Here is a 26,536-nt window from a genome sequence, read left to right on the forward strand (position 1 = left end):
CAGTCCTCTTGGGTTCACTCTGTTATATTTTCTGCCACAGGTGCTGCTCATAATCTTAGTCATTCATCCTTTACTTTGAAGACCATAGATGGCGCAGTAAGAAAAGATCATTATGAAAGTGACCCCACTCCTACAAAATCAATATAGTGTACTCTTTTTTCTTGTTTTCCTTTTATAAATTTATTTTTTGATGGATGTATAGTACATTTACAATTTTGTGTTAATTTCTGCTATGCAGCAAAGTGTTACAGTTGTACATATGTATACATTCTTTTCTAAATTCTTTCTCATTATGGTTTATCAGAGGATAATTAAATACAGTCCCTGCATTAGAGTAGAACCTTGTTTTTTATCCATCCTGTGTATAATAGTTTGCATCTGTTAACCCCAGACTCCCTTCCCCACCCACCTTCCCTTTGCCAATCGCAAGTCTGTTCTCTGTGTCTGTGAGTCTGTTTCTGTTTTGTAGGTAGGTTGATGTGTGTCTTATTTATAAAGTGTAGTTGACCTATAATATCATTTTGATTTCAGGTATAGAGCACAGCAATTCAGTTATATGTGTATATATAATATACACACACACACATATACATACACACACACACACACACATATGTACATATTCTTCTTCAGATTCTCTTTCCTTATAGGTTATTACAAAATATTGAGTGCAGTTCTTTGTGCCATACAGTAGGTCCTTGACATCACTAATTATTAGAGAAATGCAAGTCGGAACTATAGTGAGGTACCACCTCACACCAGTCAGAATAGCCATCATAAAAAGTCCACAAATAATAAATGCTGGGGAGAGTATGAAGGAAAAGGAACCTCCTATACTGTTGGTAGGAATGTAAATTGGTACAGCTGCTGTGGAAAAGAGTATGGAGGTTCCTTAAAGAACTGAAACTAGAGCTACCGTATGACCCAGGAGTCCCACTGCCGGCCACATATTCAGAGAAAACCATAATTTGAAAAGATACATGCCCCCCAGTGCTCATTGCAGTACTATTTACTATACCCAAGACATGGAAGCAGCTTAAATGTCCCATCAGCAGAGGAATGGACAAAGAGGATGTGACACATATATATACAATGGGATGTTATTCAGCCGTAAGAAAGAATGAAATAATGCCATTTGCAGCAACATGGGTGGATCTAGAGATTGTCACAGACTGTCAGACAGTTGCTGTTTAGCCGCTCAGTCGTGTCTGACTCTACAACCCCGCGGACTGCAGCACGCCAGGCTTCCCTGCCCCTCACCGTCTCCCAGAGCTGGCTCAAACTCATGTCCATTGAGTTGGTGATGCCATCCAACCATCTCATCCTCTGTTGGCCCCTTCTCCTCCTCCCCTCAATCTTTCCCAGCATCAGGGTCTTTTCCAGCAAGTCGGCTCTTCACGTCAGGTGGCCAGAGAAAGACAAATATCATATATATTAATTACATGTAGAATCTAAAAAAGTATGAACTTGTTTGTAGAACAGACATAGAAAGCAAACTTATGGCTACCAAAGGGGAAAGGGGGATGGGGGAGATATAAATTAGAACGTTGGGATTAACATACACACGCTCCTATGTACAAAATAGCACGCTTGTTTTTCTAACGGTGGGTTAGTAGTATTGTCTGTAGTTGAAGCACTTGCTCTTCCTATACATTTCTCAGTCCTGTTCTTCCCTCGATAGTTTTGACGACTAATTTGAAATGTTGTGATCACACACCCCAGTGTTCCTTTTCAGCGCTTGATTTCCAATTTTAAGTGGGTCTGTTTCTTTTTAAAAATTTATTTGTTTATTTATTTTTGACTGTGCTTGGTCGTTGTCGCAGCGCTGGCTTTTCTCTGGCTGCCGTGTGCGGGCTTCTCATTGTCATGGCTTCTCTTGCTCCAGGGCACAGATTCTTGGGCACACGGGCTTCAGTAGCTGTGGCCGGTGGACTCAGTAGTTGCGGCTCCCAATCTCTAGAGCACGTGTTCAGCAGTTGTGGTGCGCAGGCTTAGTTGCTCTACGGCACGTGGGATCCTCCCGGATCAGAGGTTGAACCTGTGTCTCCTACATTGGCAGGTGGATTCTTTACCACTGAGCCACCAGGGAAGCCCAAGTTTGTCTATTTCTGATTCTTTTTCTAACTAGCTGTGTAAACGTGGATAAGTCACTGTACCTCTCTGGTGCTAGTTTTGTTTGTAAAATGAGCACATTAGATTGAATCTAAGGTTTGTTTCATCACTGATGCCAAGTCTGGTACAGTGACGGATATATAAACTGAGGTGAATGACCAACAGAATTTCTGCTCTCATGGAACTTTTAGTTTGACAGAGACTGTAAAATGTAAGTGAATATAAAATTACACCATTTCATAAATGACAAGATGGACTGAAAGGAGTAGATGCAATGAAGGAGGAAAAAGAGGAAATGTGAGCTTGAAGATCTACCTAAGTTATGAAGAAGGTCAAGGTGGTGGTGGTGGTTTAGTCATGAAGTCGTGTCTGACTCTTGCAACCCTGTGGACTGTAGCCCGCCAGGCTTCTCTGTCCATGGGATCCTCCAGGCAAGGACACTGGAGTGGGTTGCCATTTCCTCCTCCAGGGGATATTCCTGACCCAAGAACTGAACCTGGGTCTTCTGCATTACAGGCAGATGATTTATCAGAGCTATGCGGGAAGGCTGCAGGTCAAGGTGTGAGATGTTAATTGGCCATGTAAGTAAGAGGAAGAAGGATATTTGAGGTGGGAGGACAGGATATGCAGAGGCTCTGAGGTAGGAAAGAACTTGTTTAAGGAACCAACAGTAAGCCATGTGGCTAGAATAAAATAGGAAAGATAGAGAGTTGAGATTTAGAAGGCAAAAGCTATCACCCAGAGAATTATCAGTATATACTAGTGGCTCTGAGTGTTTAAGGTGGTGCTAACAGTAAAGAACCCACCTACCAATTCAGGAGACGAGAGATATGGGTTTAAGGGATACAGGTTCGATCTGGGTCGGGAATATCCCCTGGAGGAGGAAATGGCAACCCACTCCAGTGTTCTTGCCTGGAAAATCGCGTGGACAGAGGAGTCTGGTGGGCTACAGTCCATGAGGTCGCAAAGAGTTGGATACAACTGAGTGACTTAGCATGCTAAGTGTTTAAGGTGTCAGCCTTCATACCAAGTTAGTCCAGGTTTATATGGCAGTAGATAAAGTAGTTTCTAGAAACAAGTTATTTCCTTTCTAATAGGAGATGGGTAAAACCTAGTAGCCCACTGCCTTAATCCCAATGTTAGATACCAGTAGCCTGCAATAACTGGCAGGTGAAATTAGTAAGAGGGATAATTGATGCCGTCACAAACTTGCCCAACCGAGCTTTGTGCAATATATTTTGGGAGTTCACCAGCGAGTTTTGTGTGCTGGCACAGATGGTGGTACATGCTGAGACTTGTTTGGATCGAAGGTGTAGCAGCTAGGTAGGGCGTGGAAAGAACGCACTTCTGTCTTCACCAGGGGCTTTTATATGCTCGATAGCTAGCTCCTAACTTAGTGCTTTCTCCTTTTCTCCCAACTAACACAAAGTCATTTGCTTTTAGTTCACCCTGTGTTCTACTGGCAGACTAACGTTCATATGCAGATTTGATCATAACTTCCCTCACCTGTGAGCCTGCAATAATTCCCCTTTGTCATATCAATTTCAAAATTCATATAAGAATTCAGAGCCTCAAATGATCTCCAGCCTTTTCTTGTTTTAAATCCAACTCAAGAATATACTCCAGTCCCTTTGATATATTCGAGATCTAACCCCACAAACCTGAGTGGACCTTCTTCCTCCAGCCCAGGCTGATGCTTTTTTGCCATGGAGTAGTGGGAAAAGCTGAATGCAGCCTCTCTAGAATATCACCAAGAAACTTTACTGTTTCAATATTTGGTGACTTTTTGTCTTTGTCAGTTTCTACCAAGGTCTTCTTTCCCTGACTCATGCTTCCATCCCTTTTAGGTGTGCTTTAAGACCCTAGAATCAGGGACTTAGTCTGTAGGTCTTATTGATCAGACCCAGAGTTGGATAATTAACTCTGCTGTAGTGGAAAGAACAGTAGTTTTAGAGCCAAACTGATCTGGGTTTGAATGACAGTGCTTCTGACTTACCAGTTTATGACCCTGGGCAAGGATGGTAGGGTTGGTGGTTACTTAACCTTTCTGAGCCTCATGTTTCTTATTTTTAGGCTTCTGCATTGGTTTCCTCCTTTGCCAAGAGGGAGGTGACATGAAAGAAGTGCAGTATGTTAGTAGACTTTCCATTGGGAATTTTGGAACAAGCAATTTTGTGGCACCCTGGTCACTGTTCTAACATTCCAAATGTAATAACTGGTTGCTGGAATTGGAATGAGGAAAAAATTCTGGCATAAATATGCCTGGGAGGGGTTTTGTTTTGTTCTGGAGAAATATGCCCAAACCTTAGAGGAAAATGATCTATTCTATGAAAGATTACATATAAGCCAGGATTCTTTTGACTCTCCAGATTTGATTTCTCTAACAGTATCTGACACCAAACACAAAACGCCTTAGGTATTTGACCTTCAAAAATCAATCTCATTGGAAAAATAGTCAACTGTACTCAAAAAATACATTTGACTTTTGGATAGTGATTTGGAGCCATAAGTTTTTCCAGTAATCCGATCATATGGGTCATGATTTTAATCCTCCCCTCCCCCACCCTCTCTCCTTCCCCATGCCTCTGTGTGCTTGGGAAAACTGAGATGCAGAGTTGTTTTGATATGGTGAGAGACACACACTAAGTCTTTGCTAAGGATTTTAGAGTCAGCAGCTCTAGTTCAAATCCCAACCCTCCTGTACCCCCTGCCTCACGATAGGTGAGTTATGTCACCTCTCTGAGCCCGTTTCTTCAATGAGACAGTGATCACAACACCTGAAGCCCAATATGTGGTTCACAGTAAGCAATCAGTGACTCTTGATTTCCTTTCCCAAGAGTACAAAATTTTTATTCCAAACATCATTTCGTTAACCTAGTCTGTCTCAGTATAATATTTAAGTGTCTGGGTGTTATATAATGTATATGAAATATATATGAGATTTTTAAAAATACACAGTGTCTTGTACTCAGAACCAATAAGAAAGAAAAACAACTTCCAAATTTCTCACATTCAGCAAGTCAGTTAAGTTTGATGGTAGCATAGGTATTTTGAGTTAGCATTAGTGTGAGAGACAAGACTGAGGAATTCCCAGGTTGCAGAAACTCTTCACCTGCTTCTTGGTTATGTTTTCATTTCTGTATCCCACCTGCATCTTAACAACACATCTGTCATTACTGTAAGGTAGCATTTCTGCCAGTAAAGTAAGGGAGCAAAGCTTTCTATACTGCCTTCATCTACCCTGGGGGAAATGATTGCTCCTGCACTTCCTCCCTCCCTCTGTACTAGTTAATACTGTTGGATGCAATAGACAGATCCCCATCTCAAATTAGGGAAACCTGCTGGAAGGGACATCTCTCAGAGTGGCTATGCTTGTAAATAGGCTTAGAAACAGCCTGTCTTTGGGAACAGCTGGAGCTAGTAACTTGAATGTCACCAGATTCTGTTTTTTCTTTTCTGTGCACTTCTGATTCACTGTTATCATACTATGTGTAGACTGGTCACATTTTTCTTTTAGTCCATGTGGCAAATGGTACCTGGTCCAAAAGTTTGGAAAAGAGACACAGTGACACAGCTTATATCAGATGCCCATCCTGGATCAGGAAGCTGTGATCATGTAAATACGTGGTGGCTCCTTCAGGTATTATATGGATGAAGTGGAGTGAGAAGAGCAGCACAGAAGGAGGGCTCTGAATACAGAGTTCCAGAGCTGCCCACACACTGCCATCTTAGGCTGTGGGATCTGAGCTGGGAATACAAAAAATGCTCCTGAACCGAGTTTGCTTGCAGCCCAGTGATGGGAGATGGATGTACAACTGAAGTGCAATAGAACGATGTTGGCTCTGTAATAGTGGATGCATTAATAGGAGTAAAGAATAGGTGGTCAGTTAGGTTGGCTCAGACACAGAAGCCCCTGTTGGCAATGATGGCTGCACAGTTGGGCACCTTGCAGACTCTGAAAGCCCTTGAGCCTGCTGACTTATTATCTGGGGACTAGGTATAGCCCTGGCATTTTCTGAGTATGAATGCCCTGTGCTTTGTCGTTAAGAGGCCTCTCCATCAGAGTGCCTTTTTGAATTATTCAGTGAGTTTTTTACAAAGAAAAATTAAGTATATCTTGAGGGTTTTGTCATTTTCTGTTTTAGAGAATTCATATGATCTGAATATTCATCCCCTATGGTAGCTTCTTAAACCTATTAAAAGACAACTTATTATAAGACAGATTCATCAACTTGTTTCACAACTCAGGTAACCTGGCACTTAACTGCTGGTTAATTACAAATCCCTTGCTTTTAAGTAGCTTATAAATAAGTCCTGTTTCCTGTCATGAGGCCCGAGAGCGTTTGCCATAGTCCCTATCCTTTGCTGTTGCGTGACCTGTGGTATATCTATTGGTGGTCTTATGTTTATCACCCTTTAGTTTGCTTCCTCAGGCAGAACAGACTGATTCTTTTCCATCTTGTGTTGCGTGAGGTCAACTTTCTATGTCTTATTCCACTGCTCCATCTTTGCTCCAGTCTCTTCATCTTGGCTTTGCGTTTCACATTTATATTTTACCAAGGCTTTTATTGTCCTTAACTCCTTGATTTTTCTCTCTGCCCTTTCTTGCTCTTGCATGTATTTTTTAATGAAACCTTCTGTTTTGATATAATTGTAGTTTTGCAGAAAGTTATAAGTATTAACAGAGAAATACTGTTTACCTTTAACCAAGTCTTCCCCAATGGTAACATCATCACCTTGCAAGACTACTGTCTAATAGCATAATCAGGATATTGACATTGATATAGTCAAGATAGATAATGGTAGCCTTAACATTTTTATTTTTAAGGTTGCTTCTCATCCTTACTCATCTCTTAGACCCTTCTCTCCTTGCTCTTCTCTCATTCATTGTCCCGGGGATTTAACCAAATCTGATTTAAGGCTCTTACAAGACTCAATTTTCTCTCTGATAGGCTGGCTAGACTTCATGCTGTCAGAGTTTCTAGGGATAGAACTTGCCTTCCCTAAATTATTTTCCTAGAATTTGGATGTCTCTCGGTGGCCTTAAAAGTCATGTGAGAACCGGGTTTGTTTGTGAGTTAATTTTGCCATAAGTTCACCCAGGTCACGTGAGGGTGAAGAACGTGTGGAGGTTGGTATGGTACTAATCCTCTGAGACTCAGAGCCCTAAACAAAGACGCTTTTCCCCCCAAAGGACAGTTCTGCACAGAAGATGTGGATGAGTGCCTGCTGCAACCCAATGCCTGTCAGAACGGGGGCACCTGTACCAACCGCAATGGGGGCTACGGCTGTGTGTGTGTGAATGGCTGGAGCGGGGACGACTGCAGTGAGAACATCGATGATTGTGCCTTCGCCTCCTGCACCCCGGGCTCTACCTGCATCGATCGTGTGGCCTCCTTCTCTTGTATGTGCCCAGAAGGAAAGGCAGGTAAGGCTGGCAGAAGAACAGAGCTGGAATGGGGAAAGGACTGGTGAGCATTCACGACTTCTGCCTCCGTCTCTTTCATCCCTTTTGGGCTATGTCCTTTTAAATTTCATCTATTGGAACATGGCACTCAAAGCTGTTCTTCTGGAAGTGTAATTGGTAGCCAGAGTGCTGTGAAGTCAATCTTCTTCCTTAGGACTTTTAGCTCTCAATTTCATGTACCTCAGTGTTTCATCCCCCCAAAGTAACTCTTGCCTTGGAAACATCTGTAACCTCCTTAAGATTTTAATCGAAAAGACTGCTCAGAAATTAAGGTAAATTTCTCAGAAATTAAGACAGAATTACTCACAAATGGAGGTAGGCAGTTAATTTTAAGAAGAAATAATCCATTTACTCAGAAAAGGTTAGCAAGAGGGAAACAATGAAGTGTATTCCAGCTCTCAGTATTGCCCTGTAGCGGAAGGTTTTCACCAGCTGCAAGGTTAACATTGCTCTAGCCTCTCAGTTTAACAGTTGGGTCTAGGAATCGATCAGTGAGAGAGGAATGTTACAGAAGGAGATTGCTCAGCGATAGAACTTTGTGCCCAGCAGTTTTGAAATGTTCCTGTATCTATGCCTTTTCAAAAGCCCCGCCTCCAGCTTTGTAGAAGAAGCCTTAGTCACCTCTTCTTAAGCTAATTGCAGGCTGGAAAATCCAGTTCCCATGTGAACTATGCAGAACATGGGGCCTAGTCATGTCTTCAGAGTCCTGAGGGCACTTGAGCCAGGAATGTTGACACTATTAAAAAGCTGCCCAAGTATAGGCTGATGATGTTCAGCTGGGTTTTTTTTTTTTCCTTCTGAGACTAATGAAATGCAGGTGGCCCCAAGATCATCAGGTAGCATGATCTTGGGAAAGTGGGTTGCCAGATAAAATATAGGATGTATGTAATATTTGGGACATAGAGTAAATAATTATTCATTGTTTATCTGAAATTCAGATTGAACTGGGCAGCCTCGGTTTTTATGTGTTAGACATGACAGCCCAGTGGGAAGGATATCTCCCTTTTCCTTACTCCAACATCTAACCATCTCACAAATCCCTCACATTATCTACCCTTGAGGAGGGGTCCAGCTGAAGGCTCAGATTCAGGGTATAGAGAGAGGTGTCTGCAGAAGCTTCTTGCTTTGCAGTTAGCTGCAGCATGTCCCTAAGGCAGGATCAGGCGAAGGGGAAATTGCCTCTAAATCTTCACTTTGGATTCTGATATGCCAGTCCTAAGGTGTTCAATCCTCCATGAAAGAGAAACTCATTTTCCAGGTAAGGGACATTTTCTCTTTCTTCTCCTTACCTCACCCCTGTGACAGGTCTCTTATGTCATCTGGATGACGCGTGCATCAGCAACCCCTGCCACAAGGGGGCGCTGTGTGACACCAACCCTCTGAATGGACAGTATATTTGCACCTGCCCACAAGGCTACAAAGGGAGTGATTGTACAGAAGATGTGGATGAGTGTGCCATGGGTGAGTACACTGAACCTTTCCTATCCCTGTCAGTTGAGCTCAGCAGACATTTCAGCTGAAGCACATTTCACTCTGTGAGCCTGTTTCATCCAAACCTCAGACCTGTTATATGCCTTCTGTTTACAACTGGCCTTTCAGTGTAACCACATAGTCTGTCCTGGGAATTCAAATATATAGAAGGTTTGTGCTTGACTCTTAACATGGATCCCTACCTTAGTGACTGTTTGGGCATAAGAACAGCAGACACACATGAGAGTTGAGATTGCCCTCTTTTGTCTTTCTTTCCCTATTTCCGTCCTTCCTTCTTCATTTAATTATTTACTTACTTTCTGATTGATTGATTGATTTGAAGGACGTAATAAATTGAGAATCAGATTATTAAAGGACTGGCCCTAATGCTACTAATCTGACCCATTTCTGTAGTCCACATTTGTGGAAGCTCCATCGAGTCCTTTGATCCTGGTTATGGGTGCTTGTGTCTTCCAGCCAACAGCAATCCTTGTGAGCATGCAGGAAAATGTGTGAACACAGATGGTGCCTTCCACTGTGAGTGTCTGAAGGGCTATGCAGGACCTCGTTGTGAGATGGACATCAATGAGTGCCACTCAGACCCCTGCAAGAATGACGCCACCTGTCTGGATAAGATCGGAGGCTTCACATGTCTGTGCATGCCAGGTACATGGGCCGTCGGTGTGTGACGTCTCGACAGGAGACCTTGCCCTGTGCCTGTCTTAGGCAGAGCACTCAGTACAGTGTGGCGTTCCCATAAGCTCTCTTGGCATTTAATCCCTAGCCACAGGACCCTTAGTGGCTTAGTGGCTTCCCTGGTGCCTCAGTGGCAAAGAATCTGCCTGCAGTACAGGAGCCGCTGGAGACGTGGGTTTGATCCCTAGGTTGGAACAATCTCCTGGAGGTGGGCATGGCAGCCCACTCCAGTATTCTTGCCTGGAGAATCCCATGGACAGAGGAGCCTGATGGGCTATAATCCATTGGGTCACAAAGAGTCGAGCATGACTGAGCGACTTAGCACGCGCATATGCAAGGGGACCCTTAAGGACGAAGGCCCATGTTAAACTTCTTAGAACTATGGAAAACAATCCCATCATGTCAAAGCCCAGATACTTGTGAGAGAAAAATTCAGAAGGTTTTTAAAATGCAAGTATACTTTGATTTAATAAAGTATTTGTCATAAAAATTCTTTAAATAGCAAGCTTTCCTTATCCCCTGATATATTACAAATAGCATACCATTCCATTTATAGAAAATAATATTACCCATAATTGTATAGTAACTTGCTATTTATCTCATGGTGAGATACACATGCTGTGTTATATCTTGGAACTCTTCTGCAGAGACCTCTGCTTGAATCCTTAGAGAGCACAGCTGAACTTCAGCTTAAAATGACAGCTGTCAGGGGCTGCTTGGCCTGATTACGGGTGCTAAGCGCTCTAGCCTTGGCAGGCCCTCCTGACTTTGACTTGCACCCCAAGTACAATAGCATCTCTCATTCATTCAGCTGGTCCTTAGGACTGGGGACCCCGTGGGCCTGGCACTGTCCTGAAAGCAATGCCTGGACTGATCCGAGAATGTAGTTCAGTCTTTGTTGCCATGCTAGGTCTTACCGAGGTCTTTGGAGGTAACCTCTCCTCCGTCTCCACAGTGACATGGATGTCCCAGGATATGCCCATGTCTGACTGATGCTCACAGTGACTGTTTTCAATCACGGCATAGTCCTCTTTTCCCTCTGCAGAAATGTTCATACTCATAGAGGATGTAGTCATTTTTATGAATTTGTGCTTTCTTGGCTAGAATATGCCTTTGTCTTTTTCTAAGCCACTTGTGTGGTCCATTTTGTTCAGGTTTCAAAGGTGTGCATTGTGAGTTGGAGATAAATGAATGTCAGAGCAACCCTTGTGTGAACAATGGACAGTGTGTGGATAAAGTCAATCGCTTCCAGTGTCTGTGTCCGCCTGGTAAGTGCCCACCACCTGCCCCTGTTTTCTTTGAAAGCACAAAGCCGACTGACCGCAGGGAAGAGAGGAGGGAGAGAATGTGTGTGGGCTCTCCATGAGGAAGTCATTAAAGTGAGCACTTTGGGATAGGAGTGTGTGTGTACAGAAGTGGGGGATTTGTTTCAGCTAGTATATCTTCCAGATCCTTTGTGGCCAGAAGTCCAAGTCTATTCTGAATGGCCTATGACCTCGCCGTCTGTGTGTACATTTCAGGAAGTTCATACCTCATGGAAGCCCTTAGTTCTAGGTTATTCAGGATTTTATTTTTTCCCTTGAGTCATATTCTTGAAACCCTTCTCTGAGATGATTATTTTTAGACATTTCACCCATGGGTACATTAACGGCACAAGTCAGTTCTTTCCAAAGAATGCTGTGTCTCTCCTTTGGCCCCCTACAGCCTTTATGGAAGACATGCTGAATTTTTTGCCTGAGGCTGTAGCCTCTCTTGTTGTTTCTTCAAAGAGAAGGTCCCAGTTCCTGTGCAGCTACATTCACTTCTTAGGGGGTTCTGCCTGTATGCATTCAGTTCCTACTTTAAGTTGAAGTGAAATCTATACTGGGAAGAAAAAGAGGTGAGAGAGACACCCATGGGCCTCTGATGCCCTGAGCCTCACCCAGTTATCCCAGGTACCTGTGCAGGAGAATAATTCTCATGTGCTGATCCAGGGGTATAAACCCTGCCAATAACTACCCAATTCCTCTTGGGCATCATTCTGATAGTAAGGAAAACATAAGATAATCCTTTGACTTGTGTCATCATGTGCCCTTTTAAGGATTCACGGGGCCAGTTTGCCAGATCGATATTGACGACTGTTCTAGTACTCCATGTCTGAATGGGGCAAAGTGTATAGATCACCCGAATGGTTATGAGTGCCAGTGTGCCACAGGTAAGAATTTTTCACTTCTTATTCCCCTGGTAGGTCCATCTGCCCTAAATAGGAGACTGTCCTCTTCTAGCTGCCCTGACAGGCCAGTCTACTAATGGGCTGCTCTGTGTTTAGAAGGGGCTTCTTCCAGCTCTTTCTTGCTGCTCTCACTGTTTCCTTCTACAACACCTGCTTCCTTCACCACAATGATGGCCTGGCCTGGACATTTCCATTTGGTGTCCCCGTCTTTCTAGGGCAGATTTTGGCAATGGTGAGTTTCCAGCTGGCTTGCCTTATTCCTCTGGAAAAGGGAAGAATTCCAGTTGTCATTGGGGCTTCTCAGCAGGAGGCCTGTCTCTGTGTTTCTTGAGGCAAGTGATTGAACAAAGGCTCAGAAATGCAGTGGTAGGCAAGTGCAGAGATTTTCTTCATGAATATGACTGATGCTTTGAGAGTCGAATGTGTATCTGAACAGGGGAGAGAGCTCTGTCTGGAAAAGTTTGAGTCCTCTTTCCTGACTCCTGCTACTAGAATCAAAAAGAATGTTTACAAATATTCTACATTTCTGATCTGTGGTGACATTTCCAATTTGGGAGTGGATTTGAATAAGCCAGACATTTCTTGTTACACATTTGCTTCTGCACAGACCATTATTGTGTAGAGAAGGACGAGGTGGGAGTGGGGACCGGGATGGGGAATACGTGTAAATCCATGGCTAATTCATTTCAATGTATTACAAAAACCACTGCAATGTTGTAAAGTAATTAGCCTCCAACTAATAAAAATAAATGGAAAAAAAAAGAAATTATTAGAAAAGATGATTTCCCAGTTTCTTTTTTATCTGACTGTTATTAAGAAAGAAGTTATGAATATAATTCAAGACATTTTTTCTTATTTTTTAGAAAATGGATTCTTAAAAGATTTTAAGCATCATGTGCATGATTTTTTTTTCTGATCACAGAAAAGCAAACTAAGTCATAAAAATAAACAAAGAATTACTATTTCAATAGCATTAGAATATTATCACTTATTAGGCCTTCTCAGAGTGGGCCCTGTCAGATGATCCACTCAACTTCCTTTTCTTTTCACAAACTCTGGTCTCTATTGGAAAAGTTTCAGGTTAGGTCTTCTTCTGGCTAGATTATGCTTATGGAGTATAACCTTCACTGGAGAGAATTTAAACTTTGGTCTCATGTTTAAAAGGGAGGAGAGTCCTTCTAAAGTCTCTTAAAAGTATTTAAGGTTGGATAAAGGAACTCTTATTGCCCCTTTTAACTGTCTTAACTTGGTCATTTTATTTAACAAGTATTGGTTAAAAACTTACTATATTTGCATAGATTCCTGGGAGGTTGGGAGGAATAAAGAAAAGTTCTCTGACCTCTCAGGTCAGAATTGGAAAGATAAGGTACATGAAGTCATTAATTTAGTACCTATATATACAGACTGGTTTGGGAGGAAAGGCATATAGAGATAAATATATTAAGGAAAATTATAGAGAGCTATTCCCCACTGAAGTCCAGTATGCAATTAAGATGCAATTAAAATGTCTCTGCAGTGAATTTACTGATCATTTTGAAGAAGCTATTTGAATTCTACAGATCTGATGTGAACAACTTCATTTTAAACAAAACTTGCTAGGCTTGCCTTATACATCAGTGCAGATAGTCAGTTCCAATTGCTTATGGCCCACAGTATGAATTGTTTAAGATATGGGATGTGTAGGACTAGAGGATGCTAGAGCTACATGTATGCTCAGGTGTGGAATGTGCACTTTGGGTTTAAGTATCTTGGGCACAATTCCTTCCAAGGATTCACTGGTGTGTTATGTGAGGAGAACATCGACAACTGTGACCCTGATCCTTGCCACCACGGCCAGTGTCAGGATGGCATTGATTCCTACACCTGCATCTGCAATCCAGGCTACATGGGTGCCATCTGCAGTGACCAGATAGATGAATGCTATAGCAGCCCTTGCCTGAATGAGGGTCGCTGCATCGACCTGGTGAATGGTTACCAGTGCAACTGCCAGCCAGGCACGTCAGGTAAGCCCACTCTTCACTGCCTTTGGAGTTTTCACTGTTTCTCTAAAACAGTTTACACAGATGTCTCAGACTTTCTCAGCACATGTTTAGATACCAAAAATATAGTCTTGATTCTGAGAAGCACAGCCAGAAACATCTCAGAGGCAGATAGCTCTAGCCAGTAGGGAAGTCAGAGACAATAGCTTCACAAAGCTGATGATTCTGTGTATGTGTTTTTCATCAAAAGGAGGCATACCACTTCAAAAAAATTGAAATTATTATTGAAAATTGAAATCCTTCTTTCTTTTGTGGCTCAATTGGATTGTCTTTTTTGTTTTAACTTCCACCTTACTCAGATTAATGAAGTTGGTCCTTCCCTCTCCATCCCTCCCGTTCTTCCAGTAGTTTTTTCTCTGTTTTAGAGTCCAGTATCTTTAATGGAAAAGGAAATGGCAACCCACTCCAGTATTCTTGCCTGGAGAATTCCATGGATAGAGGAGCCTGGCAGGCTATAGCCTATGGGGTCGCAGAGTCAGGCATTACTAAGCAACTAACACACTATCTTTAATGGGTCATCTTTCTTCTGCTGTTTTTCTCTGCTGGGCTTTGGGCATTGGGGGACTCAGAGGAAGAGGAGAGACTCTGCAACACGTCTGGGTCATTGTCAATTAGAATGCAGAGCTGTCGTTTCCCATCCCCAGTTCATGGCTGTTTCCTGCCTCCAGTTGAATGACGGCTTGTTAGTCGTGAGGGCATGCTACTCCTTGCTGGGGAAATGTTGAGCTGTTTTCTCAGGCAGCAGCATTTCACAGATTTCAGTGGATTCTGTTTTACTTATTTGAGAAATAATTATGGTCACAACTGTGGTTAATGGACAGAGAAGTTCTGTGTCTCAGATCAAAGGAAAATGTATTAGTGGAAGATTAACTAGTGTGTGCCTTTGTTAGACGGGAACCTGCCAATACAAGGAGTGATTTATTGAGAACTCATTCTCCATTTAAGGAAAATGGCCTGTGTAGGGGGCAAAGGTGGGGGAGGCGGTTAGCTGCCCTTATTTTATTTTGTTATTTCCAAATCCATTTCTTCAAACTTGTCAAAGGCCCTGGTCTTCATCCAGGAACTCGTACATGCCAAGTTTGAAAACAAAGTCCTTTTTGAGTTGCTCAAGCATACGAAAAACATCCCATGCCTTCCCAGTTGAAAATGCCTTCCCCCTCCCCACGTTTAGATAACTCTCTAAAAGAGCTGAATAGATCTTTGTGAAACCTTCCAAAAGCAATTTGCTTCCGGGCTGGTCCCCAGACATGAGAAATTGCAGTACGAAAAGAAATTTGAGAGATTTACAAGCAATTGAATGGATGCCTTTAGAATGGTGGGGCTGTTTTAGGCTTTGCTATCGTTCCCATTATAAAAATGTACTGGAAACCTGGGTGAGTGGTGGGCTGGCAAGCATTTTGTTTTCTTTGGGATTATATTATTATGCTGGGATGGATCAGGTGTGTTACCTGGGGAGTACAGAGAAGTCAAGGTGGAAGTAGCTGTCAGTGAGAAGGGCAGGCAGTAAATATCAGTGGTGTGCAGGCAGCATGGAGGAGGAAGGCACAGGTTCTTTCAGAAAACTGCCAAATTCATTCCTGTGACTGTTTGGAGAATTCACGCAAAGAGATGCAGACCGCATAAAGAGATCTTGCTCTGTAATGGGTGCAGAAGGACCTGGCATGTACAAGGAGCTTCGGTGAAAGGATTCATTCAATTAACCATTATGAATAGACTTTTGAGTTGTAATCTAAGAATCAACAACCCATTCATAATATAGTCTGAGTTGGTAGCTTGGGGTTTGGATGAGTGTATGGATAGAAGGGATACTTTACAATCTGCAGGTTATAATTGTACTTTCTCACTCATTAAGTGCTTAAAGTGCAGTATACTACCCAGAATCACTTCTAATACCTTTTTTCACCTGTGACCTTAAGTTTGGGGAGTTTCAAGTTTTAGAAACAGCATTGACTAGCTAAAAGAATCATCAGCAAACAACAACTACAAAACAGACAAGCAGAAGGAATTCTGTGAAAGCACACAGAAGCATCTTACAGATTCCAAGTGAGAATTGAATAATGAGGCTTTGGGGGGATTAGCGGGAAGTAGGGCCACATGCAGACTGTAGGTCACCCAGTTCATGTTCCAGCGTTCCAGTGAGATAATTTCATTGGCCTAGCTTGAGCTGAGTGTCTGTTCCAGCTAGAATACAACGTGGATTTGGGGGCAGAGTCCCATTAAACTGCATGGCTTCCTGGGGCCTGCCTTGGTCTGTTGTGGGTTAATTGGATTGTCAATCAAGGGCTGGACACATCTCCTACAGGTATCCATTTGTAATTCAGGAATATTGAAACCTTTGCCTCATCTCTGGCTAGCAAGGCAGCATAGCCATATTAATCACAGTGACCAGTGTGGTGCGGTAAAGTGTATAGCATCCAGAGAGCTGGGTTCACGTCCTAGCTGTGCTGATGTAATTGTGCAAGTGCATGATAAAATGGGTGTAACACAAATTGATTTGGCACTGAAGTGAGAAAAATAAAGTTATATCAAATGGGAAGCAGAGTATTTTGCTCACAATAATGACTCGATACATTTTCAATATAATTATTAATAAATATTCACATAAAGTTTGAGTGAATAAATATTACGGCATTTTGTTGAGGAAGTTTCATTTGTTAGTTTATATCCTAATTATCAGGCTTCATAGACTGATAATTTTTAGACTTTTTAAACTGCCAAGATATTCTTTTATGATATCCAAATTCATCACTAAATTCATGTTAAGTAATATAATAGTATTTTTACAGAATAGTGGTAACAGTAGGGATTGGTATATCTCTACTATTTAGTTACCTATATCTATAATTAAACTTTCCTGAACATAGTCAAACTCTGCCAGTCATCTGGGGAATAGGCCAGAAGGAAGGCAACATACCCCAGGAGAAAGCTGTGACTCCATAAGATTTGTCCTGAACTTTAGCCCTTAATAGTAACATTCAGTAGCAAGCTTATAGTAGTAGATACAAGTTCCAAAATTCTAATGAAAGCTTAAATTTTACCTCTGGAGCACAGTATTGTCATAGTTCTTTCCCTTGAAGTGGCAGGATTGTTTCTTTCACTTAACTATTTGCTCAGTACTTAGGTCTGAATAGTCCTGGTTCGTCTGTCAGTTGCTCTTTCAATTAAAATGGGATTCTGTGAAAAAAGTTTCAGTTCAGTACTCAGTCATACAACTGCTTTTCCTGGAGACTGCTCTGTATGTTGGCATGCCACAGAATAGCTTTATGTGTATTTTCTATTTCATCACACAAAACAATAGAGGTATACTCAAGGGTCAAGGTATAATCAAATCATAAAGTTAATAATTTTGGCAGCTTCATCAAAGTCATTCTTAAGCAAAACTATCTTTTTTTGTATTGTTTTAACTGAGTACATGGAGGTGAAGAATAAAAAGTATACTAGTACAGTACAGTTTGGCACTTTCTGGATTCCTGCTAAGATGCCAGCAGTCATACCTCCATTGCTCTTTTTTTTTTTCAGTAAGATATTTATTGTAATATAAAGCCATAGCTTTATCATCAAGATGGAAATGTGGGAACTGGGTAATAATTTGGTTGGGTACAGTCTGATATTCTAAAGCAATCATGTCCATGGAGATCAATTTAAAAGACCTACATAAGCAGTTAATGTTTTAAATGCAAAGATCCAAAACCAGGATTTTTGTCTTCCAACACCAACTCTTCTTCCTCATTCACGACGTCTGTCAAGAGTATTATATTTTCCTAGACATCCAGGTATGGTAACTGAATTTCCATGACTTCTCCCTTATTCTCTTCATTGACTCAGTTTCCAAGTGATAAAGACTATAACTCTTATGACCTCTCACATTCATCCTTTTGCTTTCATTCCTACTGGCATGAAAGCATTGGGCACCATTTCTTTAGACCAACTCCATGTCATGGCCTGCCCAATGTTCTTCTCACATTAATCCATCCCACACCATTCACGTTGACCTTTCATGCCACTCCAAATCATTGACTTGCTAACCAAGGCCCTTTCAGTGGGGTCCTTCATTTATGCTTCTCATCTCACCATTTGTCCTTGTGTCCCACCCCTGGGGTTAAATAAATCAAAGTACGGCTCTTACTGTGCCTCCTGCTGGCTGTCAGCTGCCTTGCAGATTTCTTCAATGCTGAGCCACACTTTTTTTTTTTTTAATCTTCAGTGTTTCTGAAATTAGGAAGCACCTTATGTTCAAGGTCGTAGAAAACCGTCAGCCTCAGAATTAAGGCAGAAGTGATGACAGGCTCCTTGCTGCCTGTGACTGAGAATTGTTCAGTGTGTAAGAGGGATCAGTTCATCTAACTGTCATTGCAGCTGTATATTAACTTTGGATCCCTGATTTGTACTTAAAATGAGGCAACATATGCTATAAACTGCTCTGGATGCTTGAGGCAAAAGAGATAAAAATCTCTGCCTTGATGGAGCATACATCATGAAGAACTGTTGCCAGGTTCTGAAGACTCTGTCTGTCACCGGGTCTGGTGGACTTTTTTTTTTTAATCAATTAATTTGTTTTAATTGCCTCCATTGCTTTTGTAACAGTGCAAATGCCAACACAATAAAAAAGACAAATAGTGGCTTAGTGTGATTAATATAATCATTTGACCTCATGATACCTTTGACAAGGTCTGGAGGACTGAACTTTCAGAAATGCTACTCTCCTGTATTCAGGGTTGGCTAGATACTCATCAGATTTCTTAATATCCAGCATCACAAACAAAGATCATTGGTATTTCTGTTCTAATATTGCACGGTTTCTCTTTGCAGGTGTTAATTGTGAAATCAATTTTGATGACTGTGCAAGTAACCCATGTGTCCATGGAGTCTGTATGGATGGCATTAATCGTTACAGCTGTGTTTGCTCACCAGGATTCACAGGTAATGGTCCTTTTTGTTGGGAGACTCCTTCTTCAGCCCCCTCACTTTGGGAAAAGGGCATCTAAAGGTTAGTTACTTTCATATATATCTGACTTCTTTGTCTCTTGGAAGGTTAGAAGGTTGTTTCTGTGCTTCTCTGGCCCACTTTTCTACTTACAGGCCTTCCCTGAACTGTAACATGAAACTTTTCATTAGTTACGGTTTTTAGGCCATGTGTTTATAGCTACTTAAAAAGAGTTTCTTTTCAGACCATGAGTTTCCATCACTGTGCTTAAATTATATAGCTTTCTAGTTTTTCTATACTTAGTAGTGAATGCCTTCTGTAAAGGCATGGCCAAGGTAAAATTCTGTGAACACCTTATATGATTTTTTCTGAGTACTTCCTCTTATAAGTACTTGGGTAAGGTCAAAACAGCAAAGCAACCTATTTTTGGCTAGCATAGTGGGTTTTATTTTCTCTCCAGGAGGGAGAAAGTGACTAAAATAAAATTGGTTATAATTCTTCTTAAATTCCTCTTAATTAACGCCCCCCCCCCCCCCCAGCTAGAACATTTATATACACACCATGTGTGCACACACACAAACTCGCATGCATCTTTTCTCTTATCTCTTTTGTTGCTAATAAGATTACCTTTACCTTTTACCTTCCTGATCAAAAAGTACTAGGAACTGCCAGGAAACATGAAGCCTCTTTCTGATACATCTGTTTGTCAAAGACACCATCAGAGGCTGTGTGATGTGCCAATCCCATTCTTTCCAGACAATGCCACACACAGTAAAGCACTTACATAACGATGTTACCATTTCATAAATACCATGTGGTCATTTGCAACCAATGTGAGAAACTTCCCACAGAACTTTTTAAACTATGATGTCAGAAAGCCAAGAGATGCCTCTTTCTTGCTGGGAACTTACCTCTCTCTGTATTTCACAGTCCTTTGCACTGCTTGGTGTGATTGTGGACACAAGAGAGGAACGTTTGTGGCCTATGTGGTCACCGTAATCTCTTTCCAGTAGAATATCACTCAGAAGACCAGGATGATGAGAGCTCTTATATCTAGTACCCAGCACTGCTGGTGTGGAGCCAGATGTACTTCTGTATCCTGACATATGTTACTCCAACATTGACAGCCGACTGAATTCCTTTCAGACAGAATGGCATATATACTTCTTTTACATGGGTAATAAGAAGAGAATGGCTACCATTTATTAGGGCCTTGTTTTGAGGTAGGCATTAAATCAAGTGCCTAGTCTCATTTAATTGTCACTACTACTATTATTTCTACAGTATTGATGAGAAACCCTGAATTCAGAGAGCTTAAGTAACAGTACCAATGCACTAGGGCCAGCAGTCCGCCCCGGGAGGTTCTATTAGAGAGTTCATACTTACTGCCACTTGACTGGACAGCGTAAGTGGGTGCCTGCTGTGGTTTCTTTTTAGATATATAAGCCTTGCTGCTGCTGCTGCTAAGTTGCTTCAGTCGTGTCTGACTCTGTGCGACCCCATAGACGGCAGCCCGCCAGGCTCCCCTGTCCCTGGGATTCTCCAGGCAAGAACACTGGAGTGGGTTGCCATTTCCTTCTCCAATGCATAGACTCAACTTAAATTTTTTGGAAATGTCAGTGAATCATATGCTGTCTCTTTTTAACATTTAGCAAATCAGGAAGGTCATGGAGGGAGGACATAGGCTAAAAATATTCTAAAATAAACTTAAGGTGTAGCATGAAACTGCATAACCAAGGAATGGAATGTTTTGGTTACAGGGTGGTACCCTGTTCTTGGAACTGTTTTCTACATCTGTTTTTTCTATTTGTTTTTTCAAGTCAGTTGCTGAAAATATCAGAGGCAACTGTGTTATATACTCATGACCCATAAATATAAGGCGTTTTAGTCTTGCCTTTATTTTAACACTGTTAACTTTTTATTACAATTTTAATAACAGCTTGAGCAGATTTAAGGAATTTTTTTTCAGACAAAATTCTCTTTTCTCCGCAGACCACTTTATACTTACTGATTGAATAGAAAAAGTAAGAAATCATGTGGTACTTCAGTAGACTACTTTTCATTTGTATAAACTACCTTTTCAGTTTCACATTCATGTCCATTATTTTGCTGACTTCTTAGAATGGTCCATAAAAGTAGATAGGTTGTAAATGAAACCAAAAGCACAAGTAACAAAAACTAAAATGAATTTCTGGGGGGAAAAAAAACAATATGTTGAAAAGCTAACCTATAGAGATGGATAAAAATATATGCAAACTATGTGTTTACCAAAAAGTTAATGTCCAAAATATATAAAGAATCCTACAACTCAATAGTAAAGAAGCAAATAATTCAATTAAAAATTAAACAAATAACAAGAAAAAAATTCAGTAACTATATATAGTGACAGATGTTAACTAGACTTATTGTAGTGATCATTTTTCAATATACACAAATATTACATCATTGTTTTACACCTGAAACTAATATAATGTTATATGTCAATTATAAAACCCACTCCAGTCTTCTTGCCTGGAGAATTCCATGGACAGAGGAGCCTGGCAGGCTACAGTCCATGGGGTCGCAAAGAGTCGGACACGACTGAGCGACTAACACTTGAAAAAATGAAAACACATTAGTCAGGAGTAGGGAAACCCAATTTAAGAAAATATTACTGGAATATTCCCCATAATTTCCAGGTATAAGATACTGATAATGTTCACTGTAATTCTCAAGAGCTACCTGATTTAACCACATTCTGATTATATTTTTAGGCTGTAAATCATTATTTGTATTTTGAAATCCAGTATCAACTGAAACAGGTAAAGTTTTAAAAGCTTTACAATCTACCAAACCCTAGTGACTTTCAAATGGCGTTTGAAAGGCTAATGATGATGAGTAGCTACCAATATAGCTAATCCTCATCACAGTGTCATTATGCAGCTGTATAAAATTGCCAAATTCAATGAAAAAAAAAGATTCGAGGTTTACAATCTCATCTTTCTTTCAGTCTCTTATAGGATTTTCTAATCAGGAGTATAGTGAATAAATATTTATAAATTATAACTCTGTAAATGCTGAACATGCAGTTGTTTTTGGTTCTCCAGCCGCTAGTGAAGGCACACTGCTAAGCACAGAGGGGCACTGGGTTATGGGAAAAGTGGTAGACAGTGAGTTCATGCCTTTAAAAGGATTTAAAGTGTGATCAGGAACACAGACTGCATACATCAGAAAATGACGGGAGACAAGGGAAGTGGTTTAAAGCAAGGTATACACATTCAAAAAAGTATAAGCGATGAAGGAAAACAAATGTTTAGAATCGGGGGGGAAATGGGCAAAGGACGTTCTTCTTCCAAAGAAGACATACAGATGGCCAACAGGTACAGGAAAAGATGCTCAGCATCACTAATCATTGGGAAAATGAAAATCAAAACCATAGTGAAATATCATGTCACACCTGAAAGATTGGTTGTTATAAAAAAGATAAGAGATAACAAGTGTTGGTGAGGGTGTGGGAAAAGGGGAACTCTCATGCACTGTTGATGTGAATGTAAAATGTTACAGTTATTATGGGAAAACAATATGGCAGTTGTCAAAAAATTAAAAATTGAACTACCATAAGGTCCAGGAATTCTACACTTGTGTATCTAAAAGAATTGAAATCAATATTTCAAAGAGGTATTTGCACACACCCATGTTCATAGCAGCACTATTCACAATAGTCAAGATATCAAAACAACCAAAGTGTCCATCAATGGATGAATGAGTAAAGGAGATATGTTGTATGTATACAATGGAATATTATTCAGCCACGAGAGAGAGGGAAATCCTGACATTTGTGACAACATGAATGGAACTTGAGGACATTCATTCAAATCAGACAGTGAAAGACAAATACTGTATGGTATCACTTAATGCAGAATATTTAAAAAGCCAAACTCATGAAAGCAGGGAGTAGAATGGTGTATATCAGGGTCTAGGCTAGGAGAGTAGGGGATTGGAGAGATATTGTTTAAGGGTACAAATTTGCAACTAGTAGATAAATAAGTTCTGATTGAATGCATAGCATAGTGATTATAGTCAGCAATACTATAGCATTTTAAACTTTCAAATTGCTAAGAGAGTAGATCTTAATTGTTTTTTACCACAAAAAGAAATGATGGTATGTGACATGATAGAAGTGTTAACTAACTGTGGAGGTAATCATATTGCAGTATATAAAATATATCAAACCAACACATCATATACCTTAAACTTACACAGTGTTATATGTCAATCATGTCTTAATTTAAAAATTAACAAAAAACGTAGATAGGGACTTTTCTTATCCTCATTTAACAAGTAAGGCAACTGAAAGAGCTTGGTGTGTCCGTGGTGTGTCCGTGGTCTTAGCTAGTGAGTCTCACTGTTAGGACTGTGAGTTCCCAGAAGGCAGGCACCTCCCTAATTGTCTTTTTAGCCAACATTTTCTAAAACTGTGTAGCACTCAAGGAGCACTTAGAAAATATTGCTGAATGGACGACCAGCACTCACATATGGAACCTCTGACATCCAACACTAGACTCTTGAGTCTGGGCTATACCATGCTTTCATTCATTAAATACTGATTTGTTAGGCACCTACCTACAAGATGATAAACACTGGTTAATCTTTCATTCAGTAGTTACTGAGCCCAACAAGGTGCATAGCCTTGTGCTGGGAATTCATGAAGTGCTGGGATTTCCAATGCTGCTTAAAGGATGAGAATTTGCTAGCAAAGCAGCTGTCAGTTCACCAGGTAGACCACACAAAGAGGCACTTAACCCTCTCAGCTACAGATGACTTGAAAATTGATTCTGCTGAGAGCTTTAAAAGCAAATAAAATGTGAGAAGTGTGACTTCTGAGAAGATTTTTCCCAAGAAAAGACAGAATTGAAAAAGCTTTTTGTTCTCATTCTCCACTGAATTTCAGACAGAGGATAGTGCTGTAGTTAAAGAGTTGTGGCTCTTATCTTGCTGCCAGTGGCAAACATCTAAAAAAAAATCAGAAGTTGAAGCTAAGAAAGTAGTATTGTAGAATTGGTTATTAATAAAATACTTAAGAAGAAAATAGCAACTACTATCAGATTATGGGTTTTTTACCACACCAACCACCAATAATGGTTTAGAGAGCAATAGAGAGTGAAAAAATGTTAATACCCATACTTTAAAAGGGTGTGTATCTATTTCATTTGGAATTTCCTGTTCTAATTGCAGGGTTACTCTTTCTTAAATAAAAATGCCTAGTTTTATATGAATCAGAAAATTGTATTCTTTGAAATTTATAATTCCTTCATGGCAATTGCTTGTCACCAGTCATTTATAGAATTATGGGTTATTTCAAAATTTTATATCGTTTTGGAATATATAGTTAAATCTCATTTATTCAAAACTTAACAAAGCAAAACCCATATGTAACTGGCATTTATTCCACTTTATAACAGACACCTTTTCAAAGTGCAATCTTGGGTGTGTTTTAGAGGAAGAACATATTCATTTCAATTTCATATATTCTGAACATTTACATTATAACTTGATGAAATAATAATTGTCTACATCAGAATTTCTCAAAATTTAGTATCTGAAAAACCTACATTATTTAAAATGTTACTTTGGAGCTGTAAGGATCTTCTTTTAAAACAAGTACTTTTAGCAATCCTTGCACATTAAAATTTGAGAACCACTGGTCTATATTGAGAGACCCTGAATGGTTTTCTCAGTGATCAGAGAACAATAAAATTATATTTAGGTTTCTCTTCTTCCTGAGGCAGAAAATAGATTAATACAATCCTGAAAGTGAAAACAAATGGCTTTTCTTTTTAAGCAACTTAATCATTAATAGCCCACTCACTGAACTTGCCTGTTAATTGAGATTTACCATATATAGAAATGTAAAAGATTGACTAACTCTTACAAGAATGAATGCAGTAAACCAGCTGACAACAGTGATAAGGAAAGCTTGAGAGTTCTCCGAACAGCAGCAAGAGGAGCAGACAACTCTGATAGCATTTGATGTTCTCTTATTGAATATTTCATGTAAAGTTTCCCCATTTCTAAACTGGAGTGAAGAAACACATGTTGAAACACTACAACACCATTCCAGTGTTTTGTTAACTTTGTTAGATTATCGAAGCACAATGCTCTCTGCTCCTTCCTTGCATGGCTCTGAGTGCTCTTGGATGTCTTATTCCTTAATCTTGACATTTGGTGCCCACAGCATTTTATAGCCTAGGCAGATAAAGGTGCCTGCACAATAGATCTCATGGTCCTGGGTCTGTTCCCTAAGCATTTTGGATTTGACAGAAACTGTCCCCCTTATCTGCAGGGCAGAGATGTAACATTGACATTGATGAGTGTGCCTCCAATCCCTGTCGCAAGGGTGCAACGTGCATCAATGATGTGAACGGTTTCCGCTGTATCTGCCCTGAGGGGCCCCACCATCCCAGCTGCTACTCACAGGTGAACGAGTGCCTAAGCAATCCCTGTGTCCACGGAAACTGCACTGGGGGCCTCACTGGGTGAGTAGCTGTCATGTATTCATCGTTTCTTATTGACCTGTGTCAAGCCAATTGAGTTTTAGTACTAGCCATACCCTGCAGCAGTCAGTCAGGACTTGAGCTGAGACTAGGCTGAAGAGGTCGGTAATCCACATCATAGTCTTCCAAGTCACCACTTCTTCCCTGCCTTCATGTCTGAGTAGATGGAAAGTAAGGAGGAATGTTTCATTCCTCTGGTGGGTAGTCAGCACATGGAAGGAGTCCAGGGTTATTTTCTGAGTCTTTAGCTGTTGTGCTTTTAGTACTAACTGCAAGATTGAGTTCTGAGGGATATTCTGTTTGACTTAACCTCCTGCTTAAAGAAAACCCAACTCTGTTTCATAATGATACCAGTGGGTACCTCTGAACTAGAGCTGGTTTCAGCTAGCTAGAGTCTTGGCCCTGAGGAAGTGTTCACAGTTGGCAAGCCCTTGAGAGTTGTGTAATGTGTTGGCAAGTAGTTTTCTAGAATCACAGAGGGTGACATTTGGCTCCATGAGACAGTCCTATGCTCTTGCTTTGCTTGCCAGAGGACGGGACTTTGGCCGGGACTTAGCGTTTGCCATGCTTACAACAGGTGAGAGAATGAAGAGTACATTTGGAGGTAAATGGGCAATCAAGTGATTTCCAAGATGAATTAACTCAGTATTCCTGTTTCAGAGTATAGCAGCCTTCAAAGCATCCCAACCTATTTACTTTTTTAAAAAAAGAATCACCAGACAAGGAGGCTGTTATCTCCCGACATCACATTCTAAGTGCTAATGGTGCTCAGATTGTGAACAATATGCATATATTTCAGATGCCTTCATTTTTGTTCCATTTCCCACTCAGCACCCTTGGTGCTTTCTGGGGGCAGGGTTTCAGGTCAGAACAAAGCATGTCTCAGAAGTCAGATATCCCAGGAGCCCTTTGGGGTCACTTAGAGTCTCTGATACTGCCCTACTTTCTGAGTATCTGTTTTACACCAGAAACAAGTGATCTAAGGTTTCTTTACATTTACTTAGCAGAAAAGAAACTGCAGATTTACCAATGGCAATGAGTCTTTCAGTTTGTCCCAATTTGTTGTACCAACCACTCTTTATT

At 40.7% G+C, this 26,536-nt stretch overlaps 1 protein-coding gene across 1 annotated transcript in view; it reads left to right on the forward strand.

Annotated features, from left to right (window-relative positions):
• The window catches only part of NOTCH2 (notch receptor 2), a 175,352-nt gene that overhangs the window by 105,144 nt on the left and 43,672 nt on the right, over positions 1 to 26,536 (forward strand). The window contains exons 6-13 of the mRNA XM_070467224.1: positions 7,307 to 7,540; positions 8,885 to 9,040; positions 9,527 to 9,715; positions 10,900 to 11,013; positions 11,826 to 11,939; positions 13,727 to 13,960; positions 18,806 to 18,916; positions 25,243 to 25,435. Of these exons, the coding sequence (XP_070323325.1) occupies positions 7,307 to 7,540; positions 8,885 to 9,040; positions 9,527 to 9,715; positions 10,900 to 11,013; positions 11,826 to 11,939; positions 13,727 to 13,960; positions 18,806 to 18,916; positions 25,243 to 25,435 (1,345 nt within the window). The remainder of the gene's footprint in view (positions 1 to 7,306; positions 7,541 to 8,884; positions 9,041 to 9,526; positions 9,716 to 10,899; positions 11,014 to 11,825; positions 11,940 to 13,726; positions 13,961 to 18,805; positions 18,917 to 25,242; positions 25,436 to 26,536) is intronic.

The sequence above is a fragment of the Odocoileus virginianus genome, chromosome 5 (genome assembly GCF_023699985.2).
Source record: "Odocoileus virginianus isolate 20LAN1187 ecotype Illinois chromosome 5, Ovbor_1.2, whole genome shotgun sequence".
Classification (NCBI taxonomy): domain Eukaryota; kingdom Metazoa; phylum Chordata; class Mammalia; order Artiodactyla; family Cervidae; genus Odocoileus; species Odocoileus virginianus.